The 19,880-nt window shown below is 42.3% G+C and overlaps 1 protein-coding gene and 1 long non-coding RNA gene across 2 annotated transcripts in view; one reads left to right on the top strand and one right to left on the bottom strand.

The window, feature by feature from the left end:
• Positions 1–10,269, bottom strand: part of rnf128a (ring finger protein 128a) — a 19,990-nt gene extending 9,721 nt beyond the window's left edge. Inside the window, exon 1 of the mRNA XM_062989023.1 lies at positions 9,711–10,269. Within this exon, the coding sequence (XP_062845093.1) occupies positions 9,711–10,137 (427 nt within the window). The 5' untranslated portion in view covers positions 10,138–10,269. The remainder of the gene's footprint in view (positions 1–9,710) is intronic.
• Positions 10,270–12,944: 2,675 nt separating this feature from the next.
• Positions 12,945–14,211, top strand: LOC134303523 (uncharacterized). Its single transcript, XR_010007661.1, has 2 exons — positions 12,945–13,198; positions 13,270–14,211. It is a non-coding gene; the product is annotated as an uncharacterized LOC134303523 (long non-coding RNA).
• The last annotated feature ends 5,669 nt before the right edge of the window (positions 14,212–19,880 follow it).

Here is a 19,880-nt window from a genome sequence, read left to right as displayed (position 1 = left end):
TGTCCTGGAAAACCGCTGTATGACCTTGGCCACCATGCTGTAGCTCAGTTTCAGGGTGTTAGCAATCTTCTTATAGCCCAGGCCATCTTTGTGGAGAGCAACAATTCTATTTCTCACATCCTCAGAGAGTTCTTTGCCATGAGGTGCCATGTTGAATATCCAGTGGCCAGTATGAGAGAATTGTACCCAAAACACCAAATTTAACAGCCCTGCTCCCCATTTACACCTGGGACCCTGACACATGACACCAGGGAGGGACAACGACACATTTGGGCACAATTTGGACATGTTCACTGTGGGGTGTACTCACTTATGTTGCAGCTATTTAGACATTAATGGCTGTGTGTTGAGTTATTTTCAGAAGACAGTAAATCTACACTGCTATACAAGCTGTACACTGACTACTCTAAGTTATATCCAAGTTTCATGTCTATAGTGTTGTCCCATGAAAAGATATAATGAAATATTTGCAGAAATGTGAGGGGTGTACTTACTTTTGTGATACACTGTACACACACACACTCACTCACACCCATCCACACACACACACACACACACTCTCTCACACCCATCCACACACACACACACACACACTCTCTCACACCCATCCACACACACACACACACACACTCTCTCACACCCATTCACACACACACACACACACATACACACTCACACTGTCACACCCATCCACACACACACACACACATATACACACACTCACACACACTCTCACACCCATCCACACACATATACGCACATATACACACACACACTCTCACACCCATCCACACACACTCACACCCATCCACACACACACACACACTCACACCCATCCACACACACACACACACACACACACACACACACACCCATATACACACACACACACACACACACACACACACTCACTCACACCCATCCACACACACACATATACACACACTCACACACACTCTCACACCCATCCATATACACACACTCACACACACTCTCACACACACTCTCACACACACTCTCACACACACTCTCACACACACTCTCACACACACTCTCACACACACTCTCACACACACTCTCACACACACTCTCACACACACTCTCACACATTTATAACCTGATGAAGCGTTTGAATCAGGTGAGTTTCATGTGTTTAGGTAACGTTATTAGGAACGTTCAGGACGCTCGGGTGCTTTGACCCAGCGCTGATGTCACTTGTAACGTGATTGGCTCTGTTTGGGGGGGGAGGGGGGTGCACTTGTCAGTGAGCTCACAGTGCCGGTCCCAGGCCCAGATACTATAAGCAGCGCGGCGTCAGGCAGATCAGAACGATCACAAGTTCTCACATGTACTAGCAATCTTATTAATAAGATCTTGGGATCAAATAGAAGCTGTGAATCATCTCTGATGTAACAACACGCCGCTGTTCCTCTGTACCACGGAAACACTGAGCCAGGAACTCACTCAGGATAAATCCTCTCCATTCCTACAAACCATCAGGAACAAAACGTTTCCTCTCATGTGTGATATAAATTAATCAGAAATAAACTCTAGGAGAGAAACGGCACTGTGTTTACGGGTGTCGCCATCTTGTAAAGGATAAACAAAGCAAAGCAGGTGATTGTGGGACATGTACCCAGCTGTAGACTGGGGTAATAAAACACTCTTATTTTAACTAAACATTTACGGAGTAAAACAAATAAAATAAAAGATTTATGTTTTAAGGTTTGACTTATTACGGTTTTAATGAGGTCTGATACTGTATTAATCATCTAATGCTGCTGTAGGTGTTTTAATAAATGTTTACTTCAAATAAAACACAAATTAAAACCAAAAACAATCTAAATTTATTACATTTCATTTGTAGGTGCCATAATGCCCCTAGATAATTTAATAATTTAACTTTTTTATGTTTAGGTTATATTCATATGTGGATATTGTTTGTATTGGAATAATTTTGTTATTGCTGAATTTGGAAGTCCATATTTGTTTATATTAATCTCTGTTATTTTCTCATGTTTAAGTGATAGCTGTCACTTTAAGAACTACTGTCATATTTGCTATGCTGGGTGCTAGTGCGCAGGTTAGATTTATGATGATTGAGGATGGAGCCAAACGGTTTTCTGACCGTGTCTGGTAATTTAGATTAATTCGTTGTAATAGTTAGACGCTGTAGCTGAAGTACGTGCATTTTTAAGTTATTTTATATGTTTATAGTTAAATAAAATTCAACATATAAAGAAAAGTGCAGTCTTTTTTGCTTTTTTGTGGAACGAGTGAACTAGATATTAGGGAACACGCGTCAGCCAGAGGTCTCCGCATCATCTTAAAACTTTTACGAACTTTGGATCTACATTTTAGTCAGAAAACCTGAACCGCTCCGTGCGGAGGACTTGGACGACAGGAAATCAAGGTTGGGATTAACGAGGATTCTTTCTGAAGTTACGGAGGACCGCGTTACTGAGTGAGTTCACCCCAACTCATTTATTAATACACTAAATTAGCCTAACGTGGAATTAGCATCATCGCTGTGTGGAGTTAACGGAGGGAAAGGACAATACTGTAAACATAAAGGCGTGTTAAAAATACGTAACAAAATGGACAATACGGTTCCGGATTGTAAAAGGAAATCAATAATGACAGAAAAGGCGCTTGATGAGAAAGTGTACCGACTAAAGCAGTTAAGGAAAGCTAAGTTGGGACATCTAACGAACCAAGCCAAGGAGTTAGAGCGCCTAATGGATGATTATGCAAACGTAAACTCCATCAAGCAAACACGTTTTGTAGTGTACCAAGACACTTATAGAGAACTGTGCAATTTGAACACCGAATTGACGCAAACATTGCCTCAAAATGAGTTTGATGATGATCAAGTACGTTTTGCAGAGAAAGTGCATAAGATTCAAGGGTTCATGCACAAAGTGGAAATGTGGATTAAGCACGCTGATGAGCAGTGCGAACAAGACATGCCGTTTCAAACAGCATCAAACCATGCTGATAACGCCTCACTGGTGTCAGCTGCTTCTAGTAAGAGGAGTATGTTAAGTAGAAGGTCAGGGTCTGACTTGGGGAGCTCCTCGTCTTCATCTGCTCGTCTTAAGGCTGAAATGGAAAAGGCGGAATTGCAAGCAAAGGTCGTTGCACTGAAGCAAAGGCAAGAAATTGAAAGGCAAGAAAATGAGTTAAGGGCAAAAAAAGAACAACTAGAGCTACAGACTGCAATTGCTGCAACAGATGCAAAGCTGAAGGTACTGGATGAATTCGAGAATTATTCACTTGTGAGTTCTCAGCATGGTATGGACATTAAACCGACCCATGCAAATTCAGTGAAACATGAGCATGGTGCTGACCAGGTAGATGATCACAAATCAGTTAAAACACCACCTGCACGTGCATTAAGTGAGCTAATGGAACGTCAGCACAACATCAGTGAGCTCATAGTGAAGCATCAAAAAATGTCTATGTTGCCTCCATTAGACATTCCCATCTTTAATGGTGATCCCCTTGACTACCATTTATTTGTCAGAGCATTTGAGCATGGAGTTGAGGCGCGTACTGATAGCTCTAAAGATCGTTTGTATTACTTAGAGCAGTTTACACGTGGACAGCCGAGAGAGTTAGTTAAAAGCTGCATTCACATGAATCCAGATGCAGGTTATCGCAAAGCAAAAGAACTGCTCAAGGAACATTTCGGCAATGATTACAGGATTTCTGTGGCTTACATGGACAAGGCATTGAGCTGGGCCCCTATTAAGGCAGAAGATGGAGATTCCTTATATGCCTTTTCACTGTTTTTAACTGCATGCTGTAACACAATGTCAGATGTGAATTATATGGAAGAAATGGATAATGCAGCCAATCTTAAAGCCATTGTAGCAAAGCTTCCATACAAGCTACGTGAAAAATGGAGGAATAATGCATGTAGTATTCAGGATCGGTACAGCAGAAGAGTGAAATTTAAGGATTTAGTAGATTTCATTAATAAACAAGTAAAGATCACCATGCACCCTGTCTTTGGTGACATAAAGGATAGCCCAATAACAAAGGCTCAAACAGATCAAAGGACACAGAAAAAAGGCATAATAAAGAAGACATTCACCACAAGTGCAAAACCCTTGCACGATGAACAGAAAGACAGTGTAAACAGCACTGAAGCACCAATGAAGACATGCCTGTTTTGTAAAGAAGAGCACAGCATCAACTCATGCAAAAACTTAAAGATTAAGCCACACAAAGAAAAAATACAATTCCTACAGAGCAAAGGGTTGTGTTTTGGATGCTTAAAGCATGGTCATTTAAGTAAGGACTGTAAGAACAAGTTGAGCTGTCAAGTGTGCTCATTAACACATCCTACTGTGCTGCATATTAATAAGAAAGACGCAGTAAATGACCCACAACAAAAAACTGACCATGAGGAGAAGCAAACAGTTACTAGTCTATTTGTCAGTGCTGACCCTGAAAGCAAAAGAGGGCTTAATGGGGCCGGTGAAGATGAGTGCATGCTCACAATTGTTCCTGTACGTGTCAAATCAAAGAAAGGTGATACAATTGTGGAAACCTATGCGTTTCTGGATGCAGGAAGTTCCTCATCCTTTTGCACTGAGGAACTGATGAAAGAGCTGAGGCTCAGTGGAAGAAAGACTGACATACTACTGAAAACCATGAATGATGAGAAGCCTGTGAGCACATATGTGGTGTCCGGTCTAGAAGTTGGTAGTTTGACAGATAATCAGTTTATCAGGCTTCCAGATGTATTCACACAAAGAGTGATACCTGTAGGTATAGAGAACATACCACAAAAGAAGGATTTAGAAAGGTGGGCTTATCTAAGAGGGGTCTATCTCCCACAAATAGAAGCGAATGTTGGGCTGCTTATTGGAGCAAATGTACCCACGGCGATGGAGCCGTGGGAAGTTATAAGCAGTATTAATGGTGGGCCATTTGCCGTACGAACAAAACTTGGATGGACCGTCAATGGACCACTTAAGGAAAATAGCGGCAAACTAAATAAGGCAATGGTAAATCGTATAACTGTGACTAGGTTAGAAAATTTGTGGCTTCAGCAGTTTAAGATTGATTTCCCTGAGAGTGAGAAATACGAACAAGTAGAGATGTCCAGGGAGGACCATCAGTTTATGGACATGGTTATGGAATCAGCCAAGCTCATTGATGGACATTATAAAATTTGCCTACCTCTAAAGAACAACAAGGTGAACATGCCAAACAACCGTAAAATTGCTGAACAACGAGCTCTCAGTTTGCAGAGAAAATTTCAAAGAAACTCGAGCTTCCAGCAAGAATACACTGCCTTTATGAATGACTTAATTGTAAAAGGTTATGCAGTGCAGCTGTCTGACAAAGAACTGGAACGCAACGATGGACGGATATGGTATATTCCTCACCATGGCGTATATCATCCAGTAAAACAGAAGTTGAGAGTTGTGTTTGACTGTGCTGCCTCCTATCAGGGCATATCACTGAATGAGCAGTTATTGCAGGGTCCGGACTTAACCAGCAGCCTTATTGGCGTGATCACAAGGTTCAGACAAGATTCTGTGGCTGTCATGGCAGATGTGGAGGCCATGTTCCACCAGGTCAAAGTACATGAAGATGACTCTGATCTCCTTAGATTTCTCTGGTGGGCAGGAGGTGACTGTAGCAAGAGTTTGACTGAACACAAAATGACTGTACATCTATTTGGTGCTGCATCTTCCCCGAGTTGTGCCAGCTTTGCATTGAGAAAGTGTGCCGAGGATCACTGTGAACAGTTTAAGAGTGAAGTGACTGAGACGGTGTTATGCAATTTTTATGTAGATGACTGCCTCAAGTCCATGCCATCAGAGGAAGCTGCCATATCACTTTGTCAAGATTTAATGGATCTCTGTGCTAAAGGAGGTTTCCATCTCACCAAATGGGTGAGCAATAGTCGAAAGGTGCTTGATTCCCTCCCACAGTGTGAACTGGCAAGTGAGATAAAGAATCTTGATCTAGATCAGGATAAGTTACCTACAGAGAGAGCTTTAGGAGTAAACTGGTGCGTTGAATCAGACACTTTCATGTTTAAGATTACAGTTAGGGAACGTCCGCTCACAAAAAGAGGATTGTTGTCGGTCACTAGTTCAGTTTATGACCCATTAGGAATATTGTCACCTGTGGTCCTGCAAGCAAAAATGGTTTTGCAAGACATCTGTAGGTTAAAGATTGGATGGGATGACGAACTGCCAGAAAACATTAAACAAAGGTGGTCTAAATGGCTTGATGGACTTTCTCAGTTAGAGAATTTTAATATGGAAAGATGCATTAAACCAAAGGGGTTTGGACAGCATACATTTGCTCAGTTGCATCATTTTGCAGATGCTAGCGAATATGCTTATGGCACTGTTAGCTATCTTCTTCTGCGAAACAAGGACAATCAAGTGCATTGTGCCTTTATGATGGGAAAATCCAGAGTGGCACCTTTACGACAGCCAACCATACCACGAATGGAGTTGACTGCTGCTACAGTCATGGTCAAAATGGACAGTTTGCTGAAAAGAGAGCTGCAACTGAATCTCACTGACTCAATCTTCTGGACAGATAGTACCGTGGTACTCAAGTATCTTGAAAGCGAGAAAGCACGTTTTAAAACTTTTGTGGCCAATCGAGTTTCGACCATTCTAAAAGACTCCAAGGTGGAACAGTGGAGATATGTTGGCACCAACGAGAATCCATCTGACTGTGCCTCCAGAGGGCTAAGTGCAAAGGATTTCATAAAATACAAAACCTGGATTTCTGGTCCCAATTTTCTCTATGGCCCATTGGAACACTGGCCACAAAAACCAGATAGCAATGAAGAACCCATGCTTGACCATCTGGAGATCAAGAGAGTGGCAGTGAATTATACACATTTGGTGGAAAATGAAATAGGTGTCAAGCAGCTAATCAACCACTACTCTTCATGGTCAAAATTAAAAAGAGTTACAGCATGGTTCCTAAAGCTGAGATCACTGCTAATAACTCTGTGTCGGAAAAGAAAAAAATTGTTCACTGTTTCCAAAGCAAACAACTTGAATGAAGTCCAACAGGCTCAGTGTGTAAAAGGTGAGATGGATCATTTCAAATCAAGCTTTAAAATGACATGCCTTTCAGTGGAAGAGCTTAAAGAAGCAGAGACTGAGATCATCAAACATTGCCAGAAAGAGAAGTTCTCTGATGAGATTTCAACTCTTAGCAAGGGTCAGTACGTGAATCGTAGGAGCCATCTATACAAGCTCAACCCTGTGCTTCAAGATGGAGTATTACGTGTTGGTGGAAGACTTAGTCGTGCATCAATGCCGGAGGAACATAAGCACCCTGTGATTTTGCCTAAGGGCTTGCATATTGTCAGTCTGATAATCAGAAAGATTCATGAAGATATCGGACATGGAGGAAGAAATCACATCCTCTCCATATTGAGACAGAAATACTGGGTTCCCAGTGCTAATACAGCCATTAGAAAGGTTCTCAGCAAATGTGTGATCTGTCGTCGTCTGCATGGAGCCATAGGTAAACAGAATATGGCAGATCTTCCCCTAGAAAGAGTGGTCTCAGATGATCCACCTTTCTCCAAAGTCGGATTTGATTATTTTGGACCATTTGAGGTGAAACGTGGAAGAAGTTTGGTTAAAAGATATGGTGTACTCTTTACTTGTATGACCATTCGTGCGGTACACATCGAAGTTGCGTCATCATTAGACACAGACTCATGTATTAACGCCATCCGCCGTTTCATAGCACGAAGAGGACAAGTGAAGGAATTTCGTTCCGACAATGGGACAAACTTCGTAGGAGCAGAGCGGGAACTAAAGAAAGCCATTGCTGAATGGAACATTGCAAAGATTAATCATCACTGCATGCAACGTGGAATTAAGTGGACATTCAACCCTCCTACAGGTTCACATCATGGTGGGGTCTGGGAGCGTTTAATTAGATCTGTAAGGAAGGTGCTAAATTCAACTGTGCAAGAACAAGTTCTTGATGAAGAAAATCTCCATACATTCTTCTGTGAAGCAGAATCTATCCTTAACAGTCGGCCCATCACAAAGGCTTCTAGTGACCTAAATGACCTTGAGGCACTAACTCCTAATCACCTTCTACTCATGAAGACCAAGCCGTTGCTGCCACCAGGACTATTTGACAAGGATGATTGTTACTCACGTCGTAGATGGAAGCAGGTCCAATATATGTCCAATCTGTTTTGGAAAAGATGGACTAAAGAATATTTACCTCAACTTCAGGAACGACAAAAGTGGTCTACCATAACAAGGAACTTTGTAGAGGGAGATATTGTTCTTCTTGTGGACGATTGTGCACCTAGAAACTCTTGGATTATGGGGAAAGTGATTGAGGTGATTTCTGACAAGAAAGGTCTTGTGAGGCGAGTGCACATCAAGACAAAAACTAACATCTTAGACAGGCCTATTACAAAGGTCTGCCTTCTTCTGGAAGCAGAATGAGCCAGTGCTGAGGACTGAGCTCCAACGATGAGCCATGTACTGGTGACCTCTGGCTCTAATTTGGTTTTGGGTTTTTTTTGTTTCTTAGTTCCAACTGCAAAGAACTGAAAGTGCACTTAGCACTCCCATTCTGTGACTTTGAGATTTATAAACAATTTACACTTTGTGAATTATTGTTAGTTGTGGAATAGTAAAAAAGTTGGTAATTGTTCTCATTTTAGCCTAGAGAACAATTAGGGGCCGGTAATGTAGGTGCCAAAATGCCCCTAGATAATTTAATAATTTAACTTTTTTATGTTTAGGTTATATTCATATGTGGATATTGTTTGTATTGGAATAATTTTGTTATTGCTGAATTTGGAAGTCCATATTTGTTTATATTAATCTCTGTTATTTTCTCATGTTTAAGTGATAGCTGTCACTTTAAGAACTACTGTCATATTTGCTATGCTGGGTGCTAGTGCGCAGGTTAGATTTATGATGATTGAGGATGGAGCCAAACGGTTTTCTGACCGTGTCTGGTAATTTAGATTAATTCGTTGTAATAGTTAGACGCTGTAGCTGAAGTACGTGCATTTTTAAGTTATTTTATATGTTTATAGTTAAATAAAATTCAACATATAAAGAAAAGTGCAGTCTTTTTTGCTTTTTTGTGGAACGAGTGAACTAGATATTAGGGAACACGCGTCAGCCAGAGGTCTCCGCATCATCTTAAAACTTTTACGAACTTTGGATCTACATCATTGTTTATAAAGCAGCAGCATAACAACATAATAATAATTAATAATTAAATTATTAATTAAGTGGTACTAGTACAGTAATGACTGGGATGTGACATAAAAAAATCATATTTATTAATTAATTAATTTATTTATTTATTTATTAGGATTATAACGTAATGTTTTACACTGTGGTTCCATCATGACAGGACAGGTAGTTACTTATTACACAAGATTCATCAGTTCAAGTTTAATATCAGTCATGACCAGTTTAGTGTCTCCAGTTCACCTCACTTACACGCCTCTGTACTGTGGGAGGAAACCGGAGCTCCCGGAGGAAACCCACACAGACACGGGGAGAACATGCAAACTCCACACAGAAAGGACCCAGACCGCTCCACCTGGGAATCGAACCCAGGACCTTTTTCTGTGAGGCGACAGTGCTACCCACCGAGCCCTAACCCTAAACAATAATAATAGTGAATAAATAATAAGGTGTTACAGGTGATGTAATTACCCGGATGTGACATCTGGATGACGCGGTTGTTTGTTCCGGGCTCGTTGATGATAACCGCTGCTGAAGCTCCGCTGCGCGCCGCCGCGTTGATCTTCTGCGTGAACGTGCACCCGTGCCCGCGCTGAATGAGCGCGACCCACTGCGCGCTACCGTGGGCCAGCTCGAAGCGGGTGTCGTTTGCACATGCGTGGATGGGGTCAGCCAGGTGTAGGGCTCCGGTAACGGATCGGGTGGGAGAGTCGATCCCGTACAGACCGATCTCCTCTCGACTCCACTCGGTCAGGTTCGAGTCAGGCTGCGTCTGTGAGATGTTCAGGTAGGCGGTGGAAAAGGTGACGGCGCGCGCTAACCCTGTAACGCTCACCTGTACAGTAAACAACAACAACAACAACCGCCCCGGAACTACTACTGCCCCAAACACCCCCATCACAGGAGCTTACTTACACTCTAACCACACCGTAACTCGCACTACACACCCCTGTTAACCCCAAGTGAAGGTTAATCCCTGATTTATTTAAGAATGAAGTTACCTCACGACTCAAGGTGTCACCGCCGACAGGTGAGCTCAACTTCTGCTCACTAGCGCCGCCTACTTCCTCATGTAGGAGGCGGGGCTCCCCGCTGCACCCAGCGTGATGATTGGTTCTCTGTAGACGGGAAGTGTCTACATTTGAAAAACAACTTACACCCTACACCCTACACCTTTATGTTTACTCCCAACACCCTAAACTCACCGGTAACCCTACACCCTAATCCCTACACGGTACCTCAAACTCAAAAGAAGCTTTATTGGCATGACAAATAAGGACATTCGTATTGCCAAAGCAAGTTACAGGGAAATATTAAAAATAAAAATAAGAAATAAAAAAAATATACAGAACAGTTACATGTGCAAAAAAAATATAAAATAGAATAAAATATTAATAAAAACAGTGCAAAATAATAACAATAAAATTATAATATTTACATTAATGAGGTAGTAATAACGATCAGTTTGTGTGTGCGTGAGTGTGTGTGAGTTTGTGTGTGTGCGTGTGTACAGTGTATCACAAAAGTGAGTACACCCCTCACATTTCTGCAGATATTTAAGTATATCTTTTCATGGGACAACACTGACAAAATGACACTTTGACACAATGAAAAGTAGTCTGTGTGCAGCTTATATAACAGTGTAAATTTATTCTTCCCTCAAAATAACTCAATATACAGCCATTAATGTCTAAACCACCGGTAACAAAAGTGAGTACACCCCTAAGAGACTACACCCCTAAATGTCCAAATTGAGCACTGCTTGTCATTTTCCCTCCAAAATGTCATGTGATTTGTTAGTGTTACTAGGTCTCAGGTGTGCATAGGGAGCAGGTGTGTTCAATTTAGTAGTACAGCTCTCACACTCTCTCATACTGGTCACTGAAAGTTCCAACATGGCACCTCATGGCAAAGAACTCTCTGAGGATCTTAAAAGACGAATTGTTGCGCTACATGAAGATGGCCAAGGCTACAAGAAGATTGCCAACACCCTGAAACTGAGCTGCAGCACAGTGGCCAAGATCATCCAGCGTTTTAAAAGAGCAGGGTCCACTCAGAACAGACCTCGCGTTGGTCGTCCAAAGAAGCTGAGTGCACGTGCTCAGCGTCACATCCAACTGCTGTCTTTGAAAAATAGGCGCAGGAGTGCTGTCAGCATTGCTGCAGAGATTGAAAAGGTGGGGGGTCAGCCTGTCAGTGCTCAGACCATACGCCGCATACTACATCAAATTGGTCTGCATGGCTGTCACCCCAGAAGGAAGCCTCTTCTGAAGTCTCTACACAAGAAAGTCCGCAAACAGTTTGCTGAAGACATGTCAACAAAGGACATGGATTACTAAAACCATGTTGTATGGTCTGATGAGACCAAGATTAATTTGTTTGGTTCAGATGGTCTCAAGCATGTGTGGCGGCAATCAGGTGAGGAGTACAAAGATAAGTGTGTCATGCCTACAGTCAAGCATGGTGGTGGGAATGCCATGGTCTGGGGCTGCATGAGTGCAGCAGGTGTTGGGGAGTTACATTTCATTGAGGGACACATGAACTCCAATATGTACTGTGAAATACTGAAGCAGAGCATGATCCCCTCCCTCCGGAAACTGGGTCGCAGGGCAGTGTTCCAGCATGATAATGACCCCAAACACACCTCTAAGACGACCACTGCTTTATTGAAGAGGCTGAGGGTAAAGGTGATGGACTGGCCAAGCATGTCTCCAGACCTAAACCCAATAGAACATCTTTGGGGCATCCTCAAGCGGAAGGTGGAGGAGCGCAAAGTCTCGAATATCCGCCAGCTCCGTGATGTCGTCATGGAGGAGTGGAAAAGCATTCCAGTGGCAACCTGTGAAGCTCTGGTAAACTCCATGCCCAGGAAAGTTAAGGCAGTTCTGGGAAATAATGGTGGCCACACAAAATATTGACACTTCAGGAACTTTCACTAAGGGGTGTACTCACTTTTGTTGCCGGTGGTTTACACATTAATGGCTGTATACTGAGTTATTTTGAGGGAAGAATAAATTTACACTGTTATATAAGCTGCACACAGACTACTTTTCATTGTGTCAAAGTGTAATTTTGTCAGTGTTGTCCCATGAAAAGATATACTTAAATATCTGCAGAAATGTGAGGGGTGTACTCACTTTTGTGATACACTGTATGTGTGTATGAGACATGGTCACCCACTGTCCCTCACCTGGTGACAGGTGTGTGTATAGAGTGCTGCTAGTGTGCAGCTCTCTCTGTGCTCCCCCAGTAGGTGGGGCAGTTTGTCGGGGTCTGGGAGGGAGGTGAAGTTGGGGATGATGTTGTTAAATTTAGGGAAGAATTGGGAGCGGACGTGGTGGTACTTGGTACACCGGGTGAGGAAGTGCAGCTCCGTCTCTACTGTACTGAGAGTGCAGTGCTGACACGACCTCTCCTCCCGGGGCAGCCAGGACCGGGTGTGTCGCCCCGTCTCCACGGCCAGGTCGTGTGTGCTCAGTCTGTACCTCGTGTAAAGGAAAATGTTAATTAATGCATAACAAAGAACGCATTGCTTGTGTAGCAGGATGGGGTTTTGTGTTGATTTCATCTAAATTGCTCTCCAGCTGAGGATGATTTGTAGGTACCTTTAAATTGCTGGGCAGTCCTTTCCCATGCTATAAGTATGGGCATTGGTTGGCTACCTGTGGTGCACTTCCTGCTGCTTCCTCTTCCGGGGCATCTGATGTCCGTGCCGGCATGGACGAGTTTGGTTTCGTGTCTCCCGGTGAATCGCTTCTTAACGATTAAAAGCCATGTGGGCTTGTGTTTGTAGTACCGGTGCTATGTTGCGGGTTTTCTCTGCGTTTCTGTTGGCGTGTTTCGCCTTCAGTCGAGTGAAAATAGCGGCTACATTACACTACTGGGACTACGGTAGCTGTTGTGCCCGCTGGTCTGTACTCTGACTTTCACTGCGCGGAAAACTGCATTGCTGTATCCTGGTAGGTATATGATTTATTTTTAAATTGGTCATCGTGTGAGTCGATCATTTTAAGTGTTGTGTATTTTATAGGTCTTTTAGCCTGGATCGTGCTGGCTTGGTTCCAGTTTCCTGAGTGCTGCTGTTTTGCCTTATTGGTGTTCTGCTGGAACTATTGTTCTGTCTGGATCGACTGTTTTGCCTGATCGACTGTTTTGCCTGCATTGGGTCTTGCTAAACTACTGTTTGGTCAGACTGTCATTTTTGTTTACATTATTGTTTTGCCTGAATCGTATTTGAGTTATTGTTTTGTATAAATATTTTGTTTATATGATTGTTTCCATATTCATGTTTCCGTTTCCATGTTTATTTTGACTTATGGTTTATTGTACTGTAGTATTGTATGTGTATTTTCTATTTTTGTCTTGTTTGTGTGGTGTAAGGGGGCTGTAAGAGACTAGGACTCTGTGCTTACCTCATTGTGTGACACCCAAGAGAGATAAGTGTCCTTTGCCTCTTGAGTTAGTAATTATTATTGGTTGCAAACAATTGTTAATACAATTTATTAAGTGTTGGAAGTACGTCTCTGGTCTCTAAGTGTGTTCGAACCTGGGTGTCTTTCTTTCTGGGCCTTAAGTGCCTGTTATACAGTATAAATATTTCCTAGGGGTGAAATTCCTCTAGGTGGCGTTGTCGAGCAACTTTAAACTAAACCACCACTAAACTTTAACTAATTACGTCCACCACTCCGTCACAATCGCAATGGAGTGACCTACAAATCCTGTTGCTCACGGTTTTACGACTTACAGATCCCGTAGTAGTTGAATTCAAACAGTTCCTGTTTATTACCTTAATAACATCTGTTACTATTTGCCAATGTGTGAACTTTCCCACTGTCACACAAGGACAATTGTCTCCATGTATATAAGAGAAACTGTACCTTTGTTCTAGATCACACTGCTCAGTTTTCTATGAGAGGCTTGTCGGTGTGATCCTTCTCTGCAGACAAGAATAAATCTCTTTTTCTACTTATAATCCAGTCTTCATTTTTTCCACCACACTCGTCAGGGTGTTTCTTAATTTAGGGTCGGATACTGTGCTCAGATAATCTGCTGGACTGTAGTGTCTGTTTAGGGCCAAATAACAACAAATAATAAATAACTGCATTTTACTCTGAGTTTTAGTTTCAATTTCCCAATAATTCAGATATTTAGTTCTAAGTTTTTGTGTAATTTGGTTTATTCTAATTGTTTATTCTGACTAGCGTGGGTTAGTGGTGTGTCTGCGTGTGTTATTAGTGTCTGTGTGTTAGTGGTGTATCTGTGTGTGTTAGTAATGTATGGGTGTGTGTTAGTGGTGTGTCTGTGTTTGTTAGTGGTGTATCTTTGTGTGTTAGTGGTGTGTCTGTGTTAGTAATGTATGGGTGTGTTAGTGGTGTGTCTGTGTCTGTTAGTAATGTATGGGTGTGTTAGTGGTGTATCGGTGTGTGTTAGTGGTGTGTCTGTGTTAGTGGTGTGTCTGTGTTAGTAATGTATGGGGGTGTGTTAGTGGTGTGTCTGTGTTAGTAATGTATGGGTGTGTTAGTGGTGTATCGGTGTGTGTTAGTGCTGTGTCTGTGTGTGTTAGTGGTGTGTCTGTGTTATTAGTGTCTGTGTGTGTTAGTGTCTGTGTGTGTTAGTGGTGTGTGTGTTAGTGGTGTATCGGCGTGTGTCTGTTAGTGGTGTGTCTGTGTTAGTGGTGTGTCTGTGTGTTAGTGGTGTGTCTGTGTGTTAGTGGTGTGTCTGTGTTATTAGTGTCTGTGCGTTAGTGGTGTGTGTGTGCGTTAGTGGTGTGTGTGTTAGTGGTGTATCGGCGTGTGTTAGTGGTGTGTGTTAGTGGTGTCTATGTGTTAGTGGTGTGTGTGTGTGTTAGTGGTGTGTCTGTGTATTAGTGGTGTATCTGTGTGTTAGTGGTGTGTCTGTGTGTTAGTGGTGTGTCTGTGTGTGTTAGTGGTGTGTCTGTGTGTCTGTGTGTGTTAGTGGTGTGTCTGTGTGTGTTAGTGGTGTGTGTTAGTGGTGTGTCTGTGTGTTAGTGGTGTGTCTGTGTGTGTTAGTGGTGTGTCTGTGTGTCTGTGTGTGTTAGTGGTGTGTCTGTGTGTGTTAGTGGTGTGTGTGTGTTAGTGGTGTGTCTGTGTGTGTTATGTGTGTGTGTGGTGTGTCTGTGTGTCTGTGTGTGTGTTAGTGGTGTGTCTGTGTGTGTTAGTGGTGTGTCTGTGTCTGTGTGTGTTAGTAATGTATGGGTGTGTTAGTGGTGTGTCTGTGTGTTAGTGGTGTATCTGTGTATTAGTGGTGTATCTGTGTGTGTTATTAGTGTCTGTGTGCGTTAGTGGTGTGTGTGTGTTAGTGGTGTATCTGTGTATTAGTGGTGTGTCTGTGTGTTAGTGGTGTGTGTGTGTTAGTGGTGTATCTGTGTGTGTTAGTGGTGTATGGGTGTGTGTTAGTGGTGTATGGGTGTGTTTTAGTGGTGTGTCTGTGTGTTAGTGGTGTGTCTGTGTTTGTTAGTGGTGTGTCTGTGTGCGTTAGTGGTGTGTCTGTGTGCGTTAGTGGTGTGTCTGTGTTAGTGGTGTATCTGTGTATTAGTGGTGTGTCTGTGTGTTAGTGGTGTGTCTGTGTGTTAGTGGTGTGTCTGTGTGTTAGTGGTGTGTCTGTGTGTTAGTGGTGTATGGGTGTGTGTTAGTGGTGTATGGGTGTGTGTTAGTGGTGTGTCTGTGTGTTAGTGGTGTGTCTGTGTGCGTTAGTGGTGTGTCTGTGTTAGTGGTGTATCTGTGTGTTAGTGGTGTGTCTGTGTGTTAGTGGTGTGTCTGTGTGTTAGTGGTGTATGGGTGTGTGTTAGTGGTGTATGGGTGTGTGTTAGTGGTGTGTCTGTGTTTGTTAGTGGTGTGTCTGTGTGCGTTAGTGGTGTGTCTGTGTGCGTTAGTGGTGTATCTGTGTGTTAGTGGTGTATCTGTGTGTTAGTGGTGTGTCTGTGTGTGTTAGTAATGTATGGGTGTGTGTTAGTGGTGTGTCTGTGTGTTAGTGGTGTGTCTGTGTGTATTAGTGGTGTGTCTGTTAGTGGTGTGTCTGTGTTAGTGGTGTATCTGTGTGTGTTAGTAATGTATGGGTGTGTGTTAGTGGTGTGTCTGTGTGTGTTAGTAATGTATGGGTGTGTTAGTGGTGTGTCTGGGTGTGTTAGTGGTGTATCTGTGTGTGTTAGTGGTGTATCTGTGTGTTAGTGGTGTATCTGTGTGTGTTAGTAATGTATGGGTGTGTGTTAGTGGTGTGTCTGTGTGTGTTAGTGGTGTATCTGTGTGTGTTAGTGGTGTATCTGTGTGTTAGTGGTGTATCTGTGTGTGTTAGTAATGTATGGGTGTGTGTTAGTGGTGTGTCTGTGTGTGTTAGTGGTGTGTCTGTGTGTGTTAGTAATGTATGGGTGTGTTAGTGGTGTGTCTGGGTGTGTTAGTGGTGTGTCTGGGTGTGTTAGTGGTGTGTCGGTGTGTGTTAGTGGTGTGTCGGTGTGTGAGTGGTGTGTCGGTGTAGTAATGTATGGGTGTGTGTTAGTGGTGTATGGGTGTGTGTTAGTGGTGTGTCTGTGTGTGTTAGTAATGTATGGGTGTGTTAGTGGTGTGTGTGTTAGTGGTGTGTCTGTGTGTGTCGGTGGTGTCTCTGTGTGTCGGTGGTGTGTCGGTGGTGTGTCGGTGGTGTATCTTTTTGTGTCGGTGGTGTGTGTCGGTGGTGTCTCTGTGTGTCGGCGGTGTGTCGGTGTGTCGGTGGTGTGTCTGTGTGTGTCGGTGGTGTATCTTTTTGTGTCGGTGGTGTGTGTCGGTGGTGTGTCGGTGGTGTGTCGGTGTGTGTTCGTGGTGTGTCGGTGTGTGTTCGTGGTGTGTCGGTGTGTGTTCGTGGTGTGTCGGTGTGTGTTCGTGGTGTGTCGTGGTTTGTCGGTGGTGTGTTAGTGGTGTGTCTGTGTACTTTTACAGAACTCTGTGTTCAGGGTCTCTAATGGATGTTTGTCCCAATTACGGCATTGATGGGGTGTACCTACTCACTATGCAGCACTCACTGCTTATTGATAATAAGAAAAATTGTAGAAAATAACAACAAAGTTATTATTATTATTATTATTGTTATTAGTTCAGGTTAATTTAAGCTTCATGATGAGTTATTGTATTGTACATTATTGTACAATATGATGTATTTAAACATCGACAGGCCTTTGTAAAACCGAAAGTTCCACTGGCTGGTGGAGGGATTTCCCCACCTTGTGGTCATTGGTAGAACTACAGTTAAAACACTGACACTTTTAATACCCCGAATTAACAGCGTTACAGCAGCTTTCAAGAATATTGAGATGTATAAATGTTTATACATATATAAAAAAAATAAAAATGTAAAGTTATATAAAAGATATATAAATTTACAAAAAAATAGTTGAACAGTTTAAAAGTTTAACAAATATTGCACTATTTTTAAAAGGTATTGAACATGGTTCAGGTTCATTTTAAATGAGTGCAGAAATAAAACCATATAATTATTGTGATGGAGATGAATGTCTGTGCTTGGGGCGGTGCTGGTTATATAGTCTGATAGCAGAAGGAAGAAAGGAGCTGCTGTATCTCTCCTTTGAGCAACACAGGTGAAGAAGCCTGTCGCTGAAGGAGCTGCCCAGTGCTGCCACAGTCTCATACAGTGGGTGAGAAGTGTTCTTCATTAAGGATAACAGCTTGACCATGAATGAATGAGGTGTAAAAAGTTCTGTAATATAATTTATCTTTATCTGAGCCCATATAAATATGGTTAGGTTGACTGTGCCCAGTAAAAAACTACTGCAAAGGTCAGGAAGAAAAGTTTATGATTTAAATGTATCCTTATTTATTTCTGTGTGGAGTTTGCATGTTCTCCGTGTCCACGTGGGTTTCCTCCTGGAGCTCCGGTTTCCTCCCACAGTACAAAGGCATGTGAGGTGAACTGGAGACACTAAATAGTTCATGACTGTGTTTGATATTAAACTTGAACTGATGAATCTTGTGTAAGCAGTAACTACCTGTCCTATTGGAAGTGTAAAACATCACATTAAAATCCTAATAAACAAACAATAATAAGTGATGTAAAGTAAAAAATCATAAATCAAGTGTTTATTTCCAGTTTTATTTAAAAGTATTTAAAGTACAACCATGAAAACCATGACAAGTACGATAGGAAAACTGAGCTTCATAAAAACCCAAAACTCTTGCTATCCTGCATTAAACCCTGCACTAAACTCACCAAGCTCACGTGTCGTACACCCGGTTTTAAAAAGGAGAGATTAGAATATATATATTTTCCTAAATTAGGACCACATTTAATCACAGAGAATCAGATGTAACTGACCCCGACTGGAACAATATTTGACACAACGGTTTTTATCAATCACTACCCAAACGACATCTGAGTCTAAAGATCACGTATGAATGTTTCTGTGTGACCGTCATGAGTGGAAAAAGCACCAGATTCAAGTCAACTTTATTTATATAGCGCTTTTTACAATAGACATTGTCTCAAAGCAACTTTACAATATCCAGGACCAACAGATACAAAAAAAAAAAGGAAAGATCATGTTACACATGGACCACATCTCATAATTCATCAACATCCATGACTGAAAACTCCTCCCACACCAGCCAGTGATCCATATCAACACGCTCGTTGCTTCACTTCACCCCTTTAGTGAAACTTTACACCCCTCCAGCCATTCTGAACTACAGCTCCATCCTTCAGTTCATCCCATTTTCCTCTCTCGCTCTGATATTGTTGAAGACTCGGTCTGCACTCACAAGAGCAGAAGTTAGTTAGGTGTTAGTTATGTGAAGCTCAGAAGTGACGGGGTGTGGTGTCTGCTGTACGTATGACTGACGTATTGCAGGTAAACTTTTCAAACTCAAGAGTAACAACCATTTACATTAAATTTGGGTAGTATTTTACTCTCAAGCACTAGAGTAAAGTAGTAACAGGAGGGTGGAGAACAGTCTGAGCTTTAACACAGGATTACTGGTTATGACAAATTAGATTCAGTGGAACAGAAAGTATCAGGAGAACTGAACAGATTCGTTTGTTACATTATTTATAAGATTAATGAAACGTTAGTTTGACGTAAACCTGCTCGTATCGGTCACTACTCTTAGATAACCAGCGAGACACGCCTGTGACTGATGGGTAAATTTTACCGTCGACTTTTTGTTTAGTGATGAAGCGTAACTCACAACACCCTACAGTCTGAACGTCCTTTCCAGTTGAACGACTTTACTTCCTACAGTTTGGAATCTTACTTAAAATAGACGAATTCCCCAAGTAGTCTCGAGTTAAATGCTACTGGACGTCCTTTAGGTTTTTGAAGACGTTTCGCCTCTCATTTGAAAGGCTGATGGGGAGTCAGGAACCTAAAATCCAGTTGTCTTTAACTCCAGCACTCAAGACTACCACGAACTGGAATGTAGTCGACTACACAGGGAACTACGGGGTGACTGGAATGCACCAGGGTGTTTATTAGGGAGCAGTCTGGATGGTGGAGGAAGGTGTGGTGTGTTACAGCTTAAAATGTTTAACTGAACCCGGAACCCACAGCGGATAACGAGCTTAACGAGATAAAAAGTGTGAAATATCGAGGGAACCCTACCCCTAACCCTAACCATAACCCTGCTACGGTCTGATTGTGAG

Source organism: Trichomycterus rosablanca, chromosome 26, assembly GCF_030014385.1.
Source record: "Trichomycterus rosablanca isolate fTriRos1 chromosome 26, fTriRos1.hap1, whole genome shotgun sequence".
Lineage (NCBI taxonomy): Eukaryota > Metazoa > Chordata > Actinopteri > Siluriformes > Trichomycteridae > Trichomycterus > Trichomycterus rosablanca.
Note: the sequence above shows the minus strand (reverse complement) of the source record. Positions and strands in the feature narration are given on the sequence as shown.